The 19985-nt window shown below is 36.5% G+C and overlaps 1 protein-coding gene across 1 annotated transcript in view; it reads right to left on the minus strand.

Annotated features, from left to right (window-relative positions):
• rsrc1 (arginine/serine-rich coiled-coil 1) overlaps window positions 1-19985 on the minus strand; it is a 146227-nt gene that overhangs the window by 17252 nt on the left and 108990 nt on the right. Inside the window, exon 7 of the mRNA XM_044120621.1 lies at window positions 19403-19474. Within this exon, the coding sequence (XP_043976556.1) occupies window positions 19403-19474 (72 nt within the window). The remainder of the gene's footprint in view (window positions 1-19402; window positions 19475-19985) is intronic.

Raw genomic sequence — 19985 nt, forward strand, 5'->3', positions numbered from 1 at the left:
AATTTAGTCGTGGTGTTTTTTTTGCTTTGGTTTAATTTCAGAAATATTATTAGAAGTTGGCGGCATTAGTCTGTGCCAAGCAAACATCTTTTGCATGCACAATTTGTGGAACATGGGCTACAGATGCGGCCCTGCATAGCGTCAAGAAAAATGTTGGCCCACTTTGCTCTTATTTCCTAATCCTTACCTTAACAAAAACTTCAACGAGAAGCCATTAAATTATTCATTGTTTATTGTGCTGTGTGCAGTTGTGAACTGTAAAAAAACAACAGAAGGTACGTCACATAGACTGCAAAGGACTTTGGACGGTAGGTACTTGGAGTGGTGTTTAGGGTGTGCAGCGTCATACTATTATGCAAGTTTGATGGGCACTGTGCTGTTGGCTCGTCTCACAAGACATCATTCTTGAGGTTCGCATGACCTTGACAGAGTTTTGATGACTGCGGGTAATTTCACCCCTTCGCCATTCCCTTTTTTTTTGCTTTTTTAAGAAGTGGTTGTAGGGGCCCAAGAAAAGTTTCAAATTGTGTCACAGTGTGTCAATTTGCCATCACTTTGGGGAGGTTGGTTTGAAAACATATCTGAAATAATATTTTATAATCTTTTCACACACTACTGTAAGGAACTATGAATATCTGACTGTAGTAAATATGATCAACAGAAGGAGGCTATTCAAAATTTTTCCAAAGAGTCAACAGACCCAATTGAGATCTAATCTATAGTAAGGGGAATATGGTGTAGTATAAAATATTTAGGGAAGAAAAAAAAAATACAATTAAATTTAAGTTATACATGACTATACCGTGAGAATTAACTGGATTTTAAGAAACCGCTTTAAACCTAAAGGTACCAACAGGAAGTTGGTTGAGATGAAATGGCATTTTGTGGATACAAAAAGGGGATATGAACTAGTGAAGGGGCAAATTGATGTGGAATGGTCCTGACTCACTCCGCTGACTTGCCAACACTGTGATCACTGCAAACACGAAGAGCTAACCAAAACCAGCTGGGTGAGCTTCTCTTACACACGTGTGTAAGAGGAAAAAAGAGAGAAGCATGAGTGTTAGTCGATGTCCTCAGTCTGGGCAGCGTCACAGAATCTCGTTAAACTGCGACGTTTTCACAGGCTGAGCGGTGAAGTGTTCAAGATATCACGACTACTTTTTGTGTGAACTGTTTGCAAACGGGTATGGGCGGGGTTCCTTGCTTTAATACATTTTGTTTCCCATTTGACCCTATTTGACAAAACACAACACAAAAGCAAGAATTGCCAAAAAGTTTTTGAATGTCAGGATAAACTCATTGTTTTTGTATATAGTCATTAAGTAAAGTCTTGTTTTAGTGTGATTACAAATGCAGCATTCGCCCTGCCCTTTACCAGAAATAACAAGCGTTTGACTGCATTAACTTGATTTTAAACCGGGCTGCGTGTGTGTGTGTGTGTGTGTGTGTCGAATGTAGGCGTGTGTGTGTGTGTGTAAGTGCAGGGAAAAAACTGCATTGGTCTCCATTTTTCAACCCCAGGCCGGTCAGCAGCTCTTTCACGAACAACTCTATAATTAGGGAAACACCAAGCAACTAATTACTTAATTGGAGCAAGGTCCTTAAAATGAAAATGATGTAATCAGAATCCTGGAAATGGATTCGATTTTAACAGACTAACACATGAATGTCAGCACACACACAGCAAACTCACACACACAGCAGACTCACACACACACACACACACACCTCGTGACCTACAGTCGTCTTGACAAGTACCCATCAAGCAGCCAACTCTTTCCCCTTAGTTGAGTTGTAATTGATTCTCCCTTTAACTCTGCTGGCTCCTGGCAGCCTCTGTATATGTGTGTGTGTCCTTTCTGTGTGGTCTGCTACAAACTATATAAGTAAAGGTCATGGTCATGCATGTGTGCGTGCGCGCAGTGTCTGAGTAGTAATTAATTAGGCAAATGTTGCCCACCTCCTCTCCGGTTGACCTCAGTTGTGGACTAACAACCTTGGCAATGAGTTGAACATAGCTCTCCTTTAAAGGAAGCCATGTAAAATCAGAACGTGCATACAGTGACAGTGTTATTTGAATGTAAATCCATAAATCTCTTCATGGTCTATAAAACAGGACGTAAATGCATGAATGAGTGAGCAATAAATGAATGAAAGAATGAATGAATGAATGAAATGTCATTTTCGGATAACCTTGAAATCTAGCAGATGTCCAAATATGCTCCATTACTCTGTGTTAGTACACACTTCAGGTGGAGCTGATTCTGAATACATGGTCAAAAAAAGACCCAAAAAGTATACAAATACATTATTTGTATTTTAAAGCAGAAAAGAAGCACACACTTTTTTTAAGTAGTCATTGGCAAATATGACATTTTTATGGGATGAATATCTTCAAAAATGCTAGAGTACTGACGTATAGACAGTTTTTAAACTCAGAAAGAGTAACATGTACTAGTAGTCTCGAGGTACACATGCTAAAAAGTACTATATGTTTTAGAGGTTCCAGGCCATGTGGGGCATCAATGGAAGATTTACAAGTTGTTTAAATAGTTAGGCGAACTCCTCCGGATAAGTCAGCAGTCAGCTGCTTAGCAGACATCTAAATTGTAACATGCCAAATTTAAAATTTTAACAGGAGTTTTAAATAAAGCTGGATAAAATAAAAAGATGTCAATGTTTCTAAAACCTTATGTCTTCGTTCTGATAACGTCAGTCGGACGATTCCTCTCTGGACATTTATTAGAAGGTGAAAGAAGGTCAAGCAAGGGGCAGGCCAGCTAGAAAAGGGGGCCGGAAAGCATTCAGGTGCATTTTTAAAATGCATCAAGCAAAATAATAATTGTGTCACTTCCATGGTTATTTTCTGCCTTAAATAGATACTTTACTTATATGTAGCATAATCCATAGTATGACATAATTGGTGGGTGTTTTAAATAGATACTCCACTGTTACACTTCATTATCAATATACATTGTCTGGGCAATGTTCAGAACAATATGCACCGCAGAAGCCATCTACTCTCTGTGCCTGCTGGTGTTTGAGGACAGGCACAGATAACCCAGTTATCTGAAGTCCTGTCCTGATACAATGCTGGTTGTATTTATCTTAACCACTGAGTCTCAGCTGATTTTTCACATATTTTTGTCCTCTTAAAAAAGGACAAAATGTTTTTAAGATGCACTTAAAAACTGGCACTTAAAAAAAGTTTTCATTCCCCTTCACAGGTTTCTGGGGCCATCTTGTGAATGTAAATTTTTCAACCTCAACAAAGATTTGTCTAATATTAACTAAAACCACCTCTTTTTATGCTAGAGCACCTTATTTTACCTGATGTACTGCGTTAATGTTGATCTTACAAATATTACAATTATTACAAACATTAATGTGTTCCTATTACAAAACAAAATATTTATATTGATGCTTCAATATAACAACATGCTAAAGTTACTCTTAAGTTTCAGGGAATTCCCGTAATTGCTGTAAAAACAATGAAAAGTTTCAAATTTCAATGAAACCTTTTAAGAGGTTTACTTGAAATTAAATGAAATAGATTAAATAAATAATGTCCCCCTGCTTATAGCAGTATTTTTGCAAACTGCAACTTCACTGCTTTATTTGTTCATAAAATTTTCACCTTAAAACATACTTGAAGGTCCCCACAGGGTGACTAAAACACAACCACACAAAATCCTAAGAGACTTCTAATGTCTCACGACAAACCCAGCAGGGGCCAACACATGGCCAGGGGCCTCCCCAATATGTCAGCACTCTGACCCGCAGCAGTCTGTGGGTGTGTCTAATCACAGCAGTCTGTCCACCCTGTTAGGCAAAACCGACCAGACTGTTGCTGATCAAGTCCAGATATGTGTCAGCCCCTGTGTGCGCGTTTGTGTGTGTGTGTGTTTGTGTGTGTGTGTGTGTGTGTGTGTGTGGGTGTGTGTGTGTGTGTGGGATGAGGTATGTGCAGGCTTTTTCATATGTTGATATGTTGACAATAGTCTGGAATCTAAATCTAAACTTTGAGAAAAAAGAAGAAAAATGCCACAGTATTAATGTATTAGGATGTACTGCTGATTAAAAATCAATAACATATTATTGTTTTAATTTAAAACCAAAAAGTAAAAATTTGTCTTACTGCTACACACACACACATACACACGCAAAACAAAAAACAACAATTTGATATTTTAATTTAAAAACCAACTAAATTTAATCTTTTTTATGTAAGCATCCTTAAAAATACTATGAGTTCAGCTATTCTGATCTATCTGGAGTAACACTGGATGTATAACCAGCTGGTTACTTAGTAAGGCTACCTGCTCCAGTTGACTCAGCAGTCAGCTTCTGCACAGAATGGCAGAATAAGAGAATGAGTTCAATTTAATATTAAATACAAATCTATAAAGTAAAAAACAAATACAAAGTTTAAAAAAATGCTTTTTAAAAAAAATCTTAGTCTAATAGAAGATCTTATTAGATATCTGATATCTTCTACAAAGTACCCATACATGAATGACTCTTTGGACATTGGTTTACTGGCAAGAGGTTAATTGATAAGCGTAACCCGAGAAACGATTACGAGTGACAGAGGGTAAAAGTTTTCTGTCAATCATCTGCCTGGTTGACCTGGATGAAGTCAGTGTAAAAAGAGTACATGGTCAATTTCTGAGTGATGTAGCCCATGGCACAGGTAGCTCCCCACTGTTATTGAGTTAAACATGTCATTCCATAGTCATCCTTACAGAAACTATCAAGCCATGGCTTTCTTCCCTGTGGATGTAACAGCCACCATGGGCGGCATCGGCATCCCATTAGTCCAGGACAAGGGGGATGGGAGATCAAATGGGGTTAGGAGAATTCGGCATTCACCGCGACTCGTTCACGAGACCAGCAGCGCTCAGGACAGGAGGTCAACTAATCACCTTGCTGTGCCATTTCCGAAGGGATGAAGGTGGGGGGGATGTGAGGAGTAAGCGGGAAAAGAAAACCAGCCTTAAATTTGCCATGATGAAGAATCAATAAAGCAGTAATTGCTTTACTTATTACCATGCAATGAAACAAATTGGGGGGAAAAGGGAGGCAAGCAGAGGGCTGGCATGCAGCATGAACGCTGGGGCTTTTTTTCCCCCGGCTGCTACGTTTGGAGATGAGCACAGAACAGAAAAGGAAAGGAGAGGAAAGGCATTTGGGCTTCAGTGGGCCAAGGCAAGGAAAAAAGGTCTCCTCGTGATAATTAAATCTTCTCACACTGATTTTCTGCCAAATTTATTTCCCCAGGGACCATAACTCTGATTCAGTGCTTACAAGCCATGCATAACTAATCATTTCAAGGGTGGGGGGGGACCACAAACCTGAATGAATAGGAAGAAAAAGAAGGATGGCTACACTCAACCTCAGGCTTTATTTATCCCTAAATCAGTCCTGATTTAGGCACGACAGAAAGTCAGATATAACCCCGACTGTTCTTCAGTAATATTGTGTTTGAAAAAGATCTTTAAAGTGATGGTGTAATTGACCGTCAGTGTGCTCAATTCGCAGTGCTGTACTGGCAGAGAACATCCTTTAATTCCTGGAACAAATAGAAGCCATGAAGCCAATGAAGTGTCGGTTCAATACTCCTCTGACTGTTCCTGGCATGATTGTGTTGAACATAATAACACAACAAATAAGGCCATTTATCTGAAGTAACGACAGGAGATGAGGCCAACTCCACTAATCAATACCCAGTCGATACAAACCAGATTTTCTTACATCAAAATCACTGAGACGGATCTTTCTTCAGCTCGGAGTGCACAACAGCAATACAGTGCCTCCCTCGAGTCCAGCGGTAGATCATATAGCCAATAGAAAGACAACAGTTTAAAACTGGTATATCCTTTATTCTGAGAAAGTATAAAATAAACTACACACACTGGCCACTTTATTAGCCACACCTTGGTAGTATCAGGTTGGACCCCCCTTTGCCTTTTGTATTGTTTTACTTCCTGACAGCAGAAATGATTCATGAGGGTGTCAGAAACATTCCTCAGAGAATTTGGTCCATATTGATATGACAGCAGCACATTTTCTGAGACTTGCTTGCTGCACATCCATGATGTGAATCTCCTGTTCCTCCACACTCCAAATGTTTTTCGCTGGATTGAGATCTGGTGACCAGTGACCTCAAGAAACCAGTCTGAGACTATCTGATCTTAGTGACGTGGTGCATTATCCTGCTGGTAGTAGTCGCCAGAAGTAAGTTACAGTGTGGTCACAAAGCTATGGGCATGATGAGAGACGATATTCATATAGGCTGCTTCAACAATGACAGAGTGCGTGACACTAAACTAAACAAATGTATCTATCAGTAGCTATACTAGGTGCAACCAGCTTGGAATAAGTGCAGTCTGAAGATTGTGACCCAGCATTTCCCAAGCGGCATCGTCAGTGTGATGCCAGGAATGTGTAATTAACAGGTACGTTCGATCATTCTTTTATTTATCTTGAAAATTTTTGAGTCAGTTTGAGTGAAATTGATATTCTTCTACGACAGTGTTTTCTGTGTTCTGAGCAATATTTGTAGTCGAGGCGTTGCATAACTCCACTAAGTCAGAAATGAAATAAATTAATGTACATCGAGACCATTTACGAGTCGTTTTGAATTATTTAGTTGCTCCTTATTGGTTTGAGTCATCATGTCATGCTGTGGAACAAAGGCTATAACACCAAATGAGCAAATAGAGGCACTTGATTTTTTTAAGGGGTGTGATGTCAATGGATGTCCCCTATGTTATAATATTCCTGGCACCCTAAAGGGTGCCAGGAATATTGTTCACTTGTTCACTTCCACCAGTTCAAAAATGTTCACTTCCACCAGTGGTTAATGCCAAGTAAGTTAACTTTGAATTATTGTTTGCAATCTTTGGGATGCTCCGTCTTATTTAATTTCCTACTAGTTTAGACCATCAGTGTTGTAGTAAAACACGTGATCATACTCGCCAGGATGACAAAAAGAGTTATAGCAGTTCTCTAAAGTTTCTCTATGTTACAGAATTGTGTCAGCTAATGAGACAACGTTCTTCCAGGTCTTTACTGCTTAAGGCAATAAGAGCCTTAAGCAGTATCCTCTATGCTCATAAAAACATAATGATGAGAATGCATTCCTTGTTCTGGCTGCTGATGGTAAATAATCCTTGACAGTTATGTTATACAGACGACATTATGTGTGCATTGCTGATTAGAGAAATTAGATGCTGAGAAATAATACTAATCAAAATAGTAACAGTAATGTTGAGGGGGCGTGCCGTAGTGGCGTAGGGGATAGCGTAACCCATGTTTGGAGGCCTTGAGTCCTCGACGCGGCTGTTCGACTCCCGGACCTGGAGATGTTTGCCGCATGTCTTCCCCCCTGCTTTTCCCCCTTTCCTGTCAGCCTACTTTCATATAAGGGACACTAGAGCCCACAAAAGACCCACTGGAGAGGTACAAAAAAAACAAAACAGTAATGTTGAGAAAGCACAGTTTGGGACTAGTCCAAGTCTTAAGTCCTTATCAAATGTCAGCTGTACTTGTGATGAATGGGGAAACGGTTGATTTCATAAATGTTCTTTAGCCTTCTCTACTACCTCTGCTGCAATTTTTACGTCTTTGTACGTAACAAACTGTCCAGCAAGTGCACAACAACAGCATGGCAAAATTCAAACAATCTCCCTCTTGAATCCCCGTGTTTTAGTTAATGTGAAGAGATCACGGACACCGGATTGCTCATGTTTACCAGCACTTGAATTTCACTGCTTGTCCTTCAAGCCACGCGGCTCGGCGAGGTAGCGTGGCACGCCACACCGTGGCCCCGGTAATTAAAACATTTAAAGCAGAGCCAGCCCCCCCCCCCCCCCCGTGCTCCTCGGGTCTGATATGGGGGTCACGCGCCTGTAGATTCTAATTTGCGCTCCATTTGTATTCATGACAGGCACGTGCTAAATATTTAACAGCAGCCTGGCAGGAGTTTTGTATTGTTAGGCTTTCCAGGTCAAATAATTTGATTTCAAGGCAGATTACATTAAGCGTCAATGTCCAAGCCACCGCTCTCACTTGCCTCTCATTTCCTGTTCTTTTATTACAGCCAAGATAGCCCAGAACTGAAAGAACATGGCTCTGGATTATACAAGAGCTTGTTAGCCATGGATTAGTTATTATTTTCAATTAGAAAAAAGGGATTGCATCATTTACTTCATGCATACACACCCACATTATCATTGCATGTTTGCAAAGAGGAAATTTTAGCTGACTGCCAACCTGCTCAGTAGAGCATTCAAACAAACGACGGTGCAGACACACTTTCCCTAATGACATTATAGTCCAGTAATATTTAATTGTCCTTCACTGAGGTATCCATCCGCTTAGCAAGGGGTGTGGACTCCGATTCTGTCTTTTTAAGGTAGGAAACCAGAGCCAGACATTTTCCAGTTTCAGGCAAGACCCCTAGGTGATTGACAACAGAGCTAGTTAAACGGTGATGAGGCGTTAATGGATGCTGGGTCGAGAAGGAGGGGGGATAGGATAGCGGGTGGGGGCTGTTGCGGTTGAATATTTAATGGTCATACAATTCCTGAACATAGACACACACACGCACAGGCACACACAGGTACACATCCAACCCATGACCTGTCCTACGCACCACGTAATTAGGGAAACAGTCCTTTCGTTTAACAGCCGAAAGAGCAAACGGTAGGTATACTATATTCCCCTAATGATATGGGTTAAAGAGCTATTATACGTCTCATTAAAATATATGATCTCCCAATCTGGTGGCAGTTTGAGGTAATGGGGACAGAGCAGGTTTGAGGCTAAGATACCATCTGTAGGCTATAGGCTAGTGTCCAATCCATATCTACATGATTCTGTATTTTACAGAAGGGCAGCACAGATGAAAAGACGTTTCTCTCAGAGCCTCACAAATGACACACCGGGCTGCAGTTTCACAAGTCAACACTGAGTGTGTGTGTGTGTGTGTTTGGAGGCTTTTTAAGGAGCAGATTCCAATGAAGCTGTTACACTTTACCCTGAAATCTAAAAAGAGAAGTTGTTCAATTAGAGCAGTATGACATCCGGAAAGCGCATTGTGTCATTCTAAATTTGTTCTGCAATGATGAAATAAGTCAACGTTTACCTACATTTTCCTTCTTCTTCTTCTCTATTTTTTCCCTAACTTCACAATGTTTATACCACTAGCTATAGGCCTTAGCAAATCTGTGTCACATCAGATATAAGCATAAGACACAGTGAAAGTTGATCCAAATGGCCAAAATCCTTTTGTCTGTCAATATTGAGCAGATCTCAAGAAAACTGATTTCAAAATAATTGTTAATATAAAGTATCACAGAAGATGAAAACAATTGTGTTAAATTAACATAATAACTTCCTATTGAGGTTTGTGTTGCCATTCCTTGTTCAATAAGCTTTGAACAAAGTTAAAATATGTAAACTTGGATGGAGAGAGTCAGAAGTTTGAAAATAACAAAATCGTGGCAACTAAACTGGAGGGTCTTTCAAAAATACGTACAATATACATTATTGTACAGCCATGTTGAATAATTTACTTTCTAAAAAATGATCCAAGTAAATCTCTGGTTCTCAATTAAGTGCAATAGCACTTGAAGAAACACTGTGTATGTATGACTTAAGCAATGTTGTTGCTTGAGTATAAGAATCAAAATCAAAATAACAGATACTATAAATAATAAAACTGCAACTATCAAGAAGGGTTTCTACAACATTTTCATTTCAAAAATCAAACAGTTTTCCAAATTCACTTATCCAGATTTGTCACCATGTTTTTAATTATATTAGCAACATAGTAAAATGCCTTTTCACTTTGTTTGGCCATTTGGAGAAACATCCATATTGTACAAACTATAATGCTATTTAATGTTGGATCAGGAAATCTAACATTAAATACAGATCCTTCAAAACACCGTTTACAATTAGTAATGTCTTTGTTTCACAAAATTTCAAAATAAGGGAACTTCAATATTTTCTATTTGCATCTGAGCCCCAACCAGTTTGAAAAGTTTGGGTGCAGTTTAAAATTCTGAACTATAAGTATTTAAATGACAAAAATGTTTGTGGAAATTTCTCTGTTTTTATTTTAGAATAGGTATTTACCTATTAGTAACTCAAAGACTAAAATAATCAGTGGGTTGTGTGAAAACTCCAGTTGTGATGTGGCCAATTAAAAATAGAAGTCATTATCTAAACGGAAAAATAGATTTCTATGTTTCAGATAAATGAATAGGGTGTAAACATTTTCTTACTCTCAATAAACAGTGTTGTAGACCTATCCATTCTTGGAAAACAGCTAAATCAAATTCTATACTTTTACAGAAATTTCAACTAATTAATGGAAATAAATATTTTTATGGTGGGATATTAGTATAATGAATAAATAAGAAAGTTACAAGTAAAATAAGAGTTAATTAATAACTACATAAATAAACCTAGAAAACAAAAAACAGGACACAGCAGCAGGTACTCCTCAGATAAAACAGAGTAAATTGTTATTTTTAGAAAACTAATCATACAATAATGGTTTTTATTGTGTCAACTGAGCTTTTATAAAGTTCCCAGTTGAAGTAGAGTCCAAACAAACCAGCTGTGTAACTTTGGCAGTGATTCCATCTTATTATAGCTGGGTCACCAAGTTAGCTTGAAGACCCCTGGGCAAACAAACTGCATTTCTAAGCTTTAATATCCTAAACGAGGCATAAAACTAACAAAGAAATCCTACACCTAGCTCATTCTGACCCCCTTTCATTTCCTACGCTTCCTATTTCAACCACTAGCATCATCTGGCTGCCCTTAACCAGAGAGCCAAACACTCCTTTTAAGCAGCAACTACTTTGTTAACTGATGACCACGGGGCCAGTTATTGATCCTCTTATTCCTCCCTCCCAGTAAACCTGGCTGATAACCCCCCATCCCCTCTCTCTTCTCTCAGGGCTCAGCAGTACGCGGTTTGCTACAATAATAGCTTGCATATTATAGCATCCACATGAATCAGATCTCAGTGGTTTCGATTAGGGCTAAACTAACTCAAATACACCGATGGTCTAGGATGCGGATCTATTTATGAACAAGGAGTGTAGGTGGTAGCGTTCACTTCTCCCCTCCGTTCTCTTTAAAAGGATTTCTCATTTCAGTTGACTTAGCAGTTCAAGTGCAAACTTTGCAGTCGTGCTGACCTCTGAGAGGCCCTGCAGGGAGTGAAGAGACCCCTGGTGATCTGCTGTTTAGCATCAGCAGTGGTCCAACTCTTCAGTTTTAGTGTGCTTGGAGGAAGGGCAGAAGAGGATGAAGCTGCATGGTTCTGATAGTGCATTGAGGTACTTGTGATGGGAGCACTTGCTTCTTTTGCAAAGAAAGAGGGCCATCAGGGTCGCTTTAAATTGCTTCTCTAAACTTCCTTCGGGTGAAGAAGAAAAAAAAATCTTATGAGGCACAAAGCCGATTGTATTTTGTAAGAACTTTGCTTCATAAATGGCTACAAAGAAAAAGAAAGACAGTCACAACTTATTCTATGTCTCCCTGCAGATGTGAAGTGAAGAAAAGTGAAAAGGTTGGATGCACCTTGAAAAAGGCACAAATCACTGACAGGGAGAAATGAAACACGTAGATAATTTGCTGGACAAAAAAAAGGGAGAAAGTAATAAAACTATTCATGAAGAAAGAGGAGGTGGAGCTCTGAGACAAAAAAACCCAAATTACATTAACTTGAATCATAACGAGACTGGACAGAAAAAAACAGGGCAAAAAAAGGGAGGAAGGGAATAAGTTATTCCTTAAATAAGTGAAAGAAAAAGAAAGTGCAGGGCTAATTAGTTCCTTATAGCTGCGCTTTCATTTGGCTGAAAGGTCAGCTAACTTTAAAGGTCACGCTGCCACCGATTGTACAAGGAAACACACACACACACACACGCAAATACAAAAATAAAACACAAAGAGAGACGGAGTTAAATCCAGCAACGTCAACACAAGCACAAACTAGGACAAATTACAGTACGACACATATCTGTGTGGGCGTGCATTTAGACACTTGTGGTACATTTGATATTCTCATTTATATCATGTCCTGGTCAGTAAAGGGACCTGGGTCATTATTCTATCTGAGGACTTTTATTACTGTTAGTATATCCACTGCAAATTACTCTTGACTTTATTTAAATGTGCATCAAGATAATCTTGAGGCAGTGTGTGTGTGCCTGTGTGTGTATAACCGATGCTGCCGGTCGTGGAGGAGCTCGACTGAATTTATTACCTGCAATGCTAAGCATGTTTCTTCCTTTCTGCATTTCCATGCAGATCACAGCTGTCCTAATAAAAACTACAGACTGTAATCAGCATGCCTGAATTTGTGGCTAGCGAAGTAGAGGTGAAGTGTAAAAGTAGTATCAGACATCGGTTGTTTTATAGACTGAATGAGACATATTTAAATCCTGTTTTCATTTATTTAAATGTTAGCAATTTAACATTATGTTCAGCTCTCATACAGAAGATGCTAATTTGATCTACAGTTTATACTTATGACGTTTTGAAAGGGATCACACTTTAAACAATCTAACTTGCGCCAATACATTTTTCAACCTTAGAGCAAAAAAAAAAGTATTGTTGGAAATTGCTTTAGGAGGTTTTTTTTTAAATTATTATTAATGCCTTGCTTTTTCTTATTCAGTGGGACTAAAGATAATATAGTCCAGGTTCACTGCTAAAATGACCTGCTAAAACTAGCCTGTGATGCTAACAATGATGTTAGAGCTAAAGCTAAATTTACTTGAGAAAACACAACAGATCCAAAATATTGCAAAATACTGCAGCTGTCTACCTTGTCCCTGTTTTGAAATAGTTACAACAGTTGAACTAATACCACTTTAAAATAAGTTAACTGATTAATATTGTTATTTTGAGCAAAGTTATAGCAACTACATGGAAACCAGTGATTCACTATTGACAGATTAACAAGTAGAATGAACAAACAAGGATCAGTTAAAAAAGAACAAAAGAAAGGATTAAAAGCTTCATATTCTCATGCTAGATTGGTTGGAGATATATGTCCATTAACCTTTATAAAGAGTGGTGAGTAGACATAAGGGGCTGCATTGTGTAGGAGTGGTTAGCATTATTTATATGCAGCAACAGTTTCTATGATTTCTTCAGGGTTTTTCTCCCTCAGTCAAAATCATGCGTGCAAAAGTAATTAGGGACGGCCATACCATTTTGAAAAATTCACCAAATGCACAATTTTTGTGAAGCAGTATAAGATAAGTAGTATTTCAAAAGGGCAGAAGAAATCTTAGGTTTTTTGAACAATAACAATATTTGTTGTTAATCTGTTGCTAAGAGATGAGCACGACTTCTGGTAACCAAGCGTCACAAAGTAAACATCTGAGTTTTACTTTAGCAAATTTTACCAATTGCAAATTTCTTGTGTCTAAGCAGATAAGCAGTATTTCAAAGAAACTTGTGTTTTATTAACAATAATATTACTTGTTATTGATTTGGTGTTCAGAGATTAGTTTTTTTTTCTGTTATCAAACTGCCACAAAGTAGAAAGCAGATTTTTACTTTTGCGTTGAATATCTGTTTTATAATATACAGTACAGACCAAACGTTTGGACACACCTTCTCATTGAACTCAATGAGAAGGTGTGTCCAAACAGAAAACATTTTCACTTTTCTGCCAAATTTACCAAATGCACAAATCTTGTTAAATAGCAAGTATTATAAAGTAAGAAGAATTTCAAAAGAGCAGAAGAAGTCTTATGTTTTTTGAACAATAACAATATTTGTTGGTAATCTGTTGCTAAGAGTCGAGTTTGTTTTCTGGTAACCAAGTGTCACAAAGTAAACATCTGATTTTTACTTTTGGAAAATTTACCAAATGTAAATTTCTTGTCTCCAAGCAGCTAAGCAGTATTTCAAAAGAGCTTATATTTTATAAACAATAATTAATTTGGTGTTAAGAGATGAGGGGTTTTTTCTGGTAATGAACTGCCAAGAATTATAAAACAGTTAAGAGATGAGCGTTATTTTCTGTTATCAAAATGCCATGAAGTAGAAATCAGATTTTTACTTTTGCATTGCATATGTGGTTTATAATATATTCCCCACCAATGACAAAAAAGACAAACATTTTCACATTTCCAAAAAATTCACCAAATTCACAATCCTTGTGAAGAAATATAATATATGTAGTATTTCAAAAGAGCAACGGAAATCTTATTTTTTTGAACAATAACAATATTTGTTGGTAATCTGTTGCTAAGAGACAAGTTTGTTTTCTGGTAACCAAGTGTCACAAAGTAAACATCTGATTTTTACTTTTGGAAAATTTACCAACTGTAAATTTCTTGTGTCCAAACAGATAAGCAGTATTTCAAAGGAACTTATGATTTATAAACAATAATCAATTTGGATTTTAAGAGATGAGTGATATTTTCTGTTATCAAAATGCCATAAAGTAGAAATCAGATTTTTACTTTTGCATTGCATATGTGGTTTATAATATATTCCCCACCAATGACAAAAAAGACAAACATTTTCACATTTCCAAAAAATTCACCAAATTCACAATCCTTGTGAAGAAATATAATATATGTAGTATTTCAAAAGAGCAACGGAAATCTTATTTTTTTTAACAATAACAACATTTGTTGGTATCCTGTTGCTAAGAGACAAATTTATTTCCTGGTAACCAAGTGTCACAAAGTAAACATCTGATTTTTACTTTTGGAAAATTTACCAACTGTAAATTTCTTGTGTCCAAGCAGCTAAGCAGTATTTCAAAAGAGCTTATATTTTATAAACAATAATTAATTTGGTGTTAAGAGATGAGGGGTTTTTTCTGGTAATGAACTGCCAAGAATTATAAAACAGATTTTTAATCATTGTTGAATATCTGTTTTATAATATATTCATCACCAATGATAAAGACAAAAAAAAAACATTTTCATATTTCCGAAAAATTCACCAAATGCACAAATCTTGTTAAATAGCAAGTATTATAAAGTAAGTAGTATTTCAAAAGAGCAGAAGAAATCATATGTTTTTTGAACAATAACAATATTTGTTGGTAATCTGTTGCTAAGAGACGAGTTTGTTTTATGGTAACCAAGTGTCACAAAGTAAACATCTGATTTTTACTTTTGAAAAATTTACCAACTGTGAATTTATTGTGTATAAGCAGATAAGCAGTATTTCAAAGGAACTTATGATTTTTTTTTTAACAATAATCAATTTGGTGTTCAGAGATGAGCGTTGTTTTCTGGTAATGAACTGCCAAGAATTAAAAAGCAGATTTTTAATCATTGTTGAATATCTGTTTTATAATATATTCATCTCCAATGATAAAAAAAACAAAAACATTTTCATATTTCCGAAAAATTCACCAAATGCACAAATCTTGTTAAATAGCAAGTATTATAAAGTAAGTAGTATTTCAAAAGAGCAGAAGACATCTTGTGTTTTTTGAACAATAACAATATTTGTTGGTAATCTGTTGCTAAGAGACAAGTTTGCTTTCTGGTAACCAAGTGTCACAAAGTAAACATCTGATTTTTACTTTTGGAAAATTTACCAACTGTAAATTTCTTGTCTCCAAACAGATAAGCAGTATTTCAAAGGAACTTATGATTTATAAACAATAATCAATTTGGATTTTAAGAGATGAGCGTTATTTTCTGTTACGAAACTGCCATGAAGTAGAAATCAGATTTTTACTTTTGCATTGCATATGTGGTTTATAATATATTCCCCACCAATGACAAAAAAGACATATATTTTCACATTTCCAAAAAATTCACCAAATTCACAATCCTTGTGAAGAAATATAAGATATGTAGTATTTCAAAAGAGCAAAGGAAATCTTGTTTTTTGAACAATAACAACATTTGTTGGTAATTTGTTGCTAAGAGACGAGTATGTTTTCTGGTAACCAAGTGTCACAAAGTAAACATCTGATTTGTACTTTTGGAAAATTTACCAACTGTAAATTTATTGTGTATAAGCAGAAAAGCAGTATTTCAAATGAACTTATGTTTTATAAACAATAATCAATTTGGTGTTAAGAGATGAGCGTTATTTTCTGTTATCAAAATGCCACGAAGAATAAATCAGATTTTTACTTTTGCGTTGAATATGTTTTATAATATATTCACCACCAATGTTTAAAAAAAACATTTTCACTTTTCTGCCAAATTCACCAAATGCACAAATCTTGTTAAATAACAAGTATTATAAAGTAAGTAGAATTCCCAAAGAGCAGAAAAAGTCTTATGTTGTTTTTGAACAATAACAATATTTGTTGGTAATCTGTTGCTAAGAGACGAGTATGTTGTCTAGTAACCAAGTGTCACAAAGTAAACATCTGATTTTTACTTTTGGAAAACTTACCAACTGTAAATTTCTTGTCTCCAAACAGATAAGCAGTATTTCAAAGGAACTTATGATTTATAAACAATAATCAATTTGGATTTTAAGAGATGAGTGATATTTTCTGTTATCAAAATGCCATAAAGTAGAAATCAGATTTTTACTTTTGCATTGCATATGTGGTTTATAATATATTCCCCACCAATGACAAAAAAGACAAACATTTTCACATTTCCAAAAAATTCACAATCCTTGTGAAGCAATATAATATATGTAGTATTTCAAAAGAGCAACGGAAATCTTATGTTTTTTGAACAATAACAACATTTGTTGGTAATCTGTTGCTAAGAGACAAGTTTGTTTCCTGGTAACCAAGTGTCACAAAGTAAACATCTGATATTTACTTTTGGAAAATTTACCAACTGTAAATTTCTTGTGTCCAAGCAGATAAGCAGTATTTCAAAAGAGCTTATGTTTTCTAAACAATAATCAATTTGGTGTTAAGAGATGAGCGTTTTTTTCTGGTAATGAACTGCCAAGAATTATAAAGCAGATTTTTAATTTCTGGTTTATAATATATTCATTACCAATGATAAAAAAAACAAAAACATTTTAATTTTTCTGCCAAATTCACCAAATGTACAAATCTTGTTAAATAGCAAGTATTATAAAATAAGCAGTATTTCAAAAGACCAGAAGAAATCTTATGTTGTTTTTGAGCAACAACAATATCTAATATCTAAACATCTGATTTTTACTTTTGGAAAATTTACTAACTGTAAATTTCTTGTGTCCAAGCAGATAAGCAGTATTTCAAAGGAACTTATGTTTTATAAACAATAATATTACTTGTTATTAATTCGGTGTTAAGAGATGAGAGTTCATTTTCTGTTATCGAACTGCCACGAAGTAAACATCTGATTTTTACTTCTTCAAAAGTGAAAATCAGAAGGCAGTGCATTAGCATTAGCACAAACATTACCAGTGCACTGCCCCCCACAAGTGGGGGCGGCTCATAGAGCCTCTTGTCTGTATTGCCCTGCCGCTTCTCCTCCTTTGTAAAAGTAACAGCACCAAATGTACATAAAGTTGTGTGCTTAATCATTTGTATACACTGTATACTATACAGTATTTAAAACCGATGACTTTTGTACATAACCTTTTTCCTAAAAATAAGAATTTTAGCTATTTTCTTTATTTATTAGCCATGTTAAGCACACTGAATGGAGGAAGTCAATAGCTGTGTCCGAATTCAAGGTCTGCATCTTTCGAAGGACGGACTTGTAGGGTGATTACATCATAGCGTGGCGACAAGGATTTGAAGGATGGGTCCGGTGTATATTGCCCACTATGTCTCGTAATTCATTGCGGGTACCAACCGGGCGTTCAGGCAGAGCAACAATGGTGGTGAAGAGCAGCAAATAATTTTGTCATATTACACTTAAATCAGTGGTCCCCAACCACCGGTACCAATTGGTAACGGGCCACGCAAGAAATAATTAAATATGTCCGTTCTATGTATGGAGTCTGGAGGAGCTTTTATTTTGAAAATCCTAAACCGGATGCTGTCGGTTACGTCTTGCGCACCAACATGCAGCAGAATGAGTAAGAAACAACGGCATCGGAACTCCCCCGCCCCCTCGTAAGAAACAACAGCATTGGTCTTGGTCCCTACAACATGCGAGGCACATTGTTATAAAAACTCCCACTAGCTTTCCCCAATGAGTGGAAGTTAAACACCGACATTATTCAGACAGGTAATATCTAGTTGTAAAATGTTTGGTTTACTAAAGTATTTCATTTATTCCTGAGCAAATCGGTTTGATTGATTTAAACATACTTTTTATTTAACTGTAATGGCTTATCCGAGATTTGGAGAGTATTATATTTGAAAATGAATAATTTGCTTAAATTTATTCCTGGTAGAAATGTGCAATAGATGTCTGAACATTTTAGAATCAAACTAAGAGATTTCTTTTTTTTTTTACTATGGAACAGCCTTTACAATAAAAGGTGAAGAGTAATGCAGGAATCAGGAGTAATACATGGCTAAAAAACAAACTTCAGCTCCGTTGTTTTTTTCTTCGCCACTCTGTGCTTCATGCTGTCACTGCTGCTAGTCTACATGAGTTATGCTAAGGTGGGGGCAGGGACTGTTGGTGAAGGCTAGGCCTGTCCGAATTCACAGCTTTTCTCTTCCGGTCTTAGTTTATTCTTGGCCATGGAAGGACCCGGTCTACGTAGACCAATCCTTCGAAGGATGCAGACCTTGAATTCGGACACAGCTAATATAAGACAATATGTTAGTGAGGCTAACATTAGCATTTTGGCTAATACACTAATTTTGACATACTGAACAGAGTATACAGAATAGAGTCCATGTTACTCAACATGATTTTGACGTTCCACATGCTATTGAGTACATTGTAGCTTACTTTAGCATTGATGCTAATTTTTAGCATCAGATCACTGGGTTCCAACTGACAGGCACACTTTGGAAATTTTCTAGGTGTCCATACTATTGCCTTTAGGAATGTATGTTCACCCCCGTGTGTATCCCCGCCTCTGGCCTATAACTTGTGTTTCTGAGCAAGAAATGTAGCTATGCTATAAGTCATCTAGCGACACACATCATGACCCTATCAGGATTAATATACAATTTGGACTGGAAATGGACTAAAATATATAAATGTCTTACCTGACTTGCAAAATATGCTAACTTGATGTTTTTGTGCATTACTGTTGACCTAACAATTAGATTTTTATTTGTACACAATTTTTGTTTGTATAATATAATTTTTAAGCATAGATTTCTGTGTTTGTGGATCAAAACTACTGTCATTTATCACCCTGGGTCCATTTAAACCTGAATTTTGACACAATTGTTTAACTCTAATTTCAGTTTTTATATTGGCTAAAAATAGTCAATGTTAGAGGCTGAAGTTAGTTTATCAGTCAAAATTTCCAAGTTCTAAACATCATCATGAACACTTACCTTTTTCAAGCTTCTTTCGGGCCTCCTCTTCTCTTTTGGCTACTTTGGCCTTCAGAACTTCGTCTGTCTTAGCTGAAATGAAAAATTGCAGGAAACAAAGTTAAAAGCAAAGTCAATATTCTAAAAGCTGACTTGATTATTCAGATACAAATTTAATTTTCCTTGACTTCTCATAACGATGCTATTTTCTCCGTTTTCTGAAGTAGTCTAAGCTAATATTATGAGCCTCGGATGTGAAGGTGAGCCTTTGAGTTTGACACCTTGCTCCATCCATGAGGCTGGCAGGAAACATTATCATTGACTAAGCTTTCTCTACTTTTAACGTTGAAATATTTTGTGTACGAGGTAGAAAAAGGAAATTGAGAAAGAGTGACAGTTAAAATACAAATGATTTGTAAGTACTATGAAAATACTGGCAACTTGATAAAAAAAAAAAAGCTAAACTATTTCAGTTTTTTAAATGAGTACATCTTCTCTACTTCAAAATCTAACACTTCTAGATTGAGTCACTTCAAAATTTGACAGACCTAAAAACTGCAACATATCACTTAGTCCCATGAGTCAAACCTTTTTTCTGTGGGCC

The sequence above is a fragment of the Gambusia affinis genome, linkage group LG06, assembly GCF_019740435.1.
Source record: "Gambusia affinis linkage group LG06, SWU_Gaff_1.0, whole genome shotgun sequence".
NCBI lineage: Eukaryota > Metazoa > Chordata > Actinopteri > Cyprinodontiformes > Poeciliidae > Gambusia > Gambusia affinis.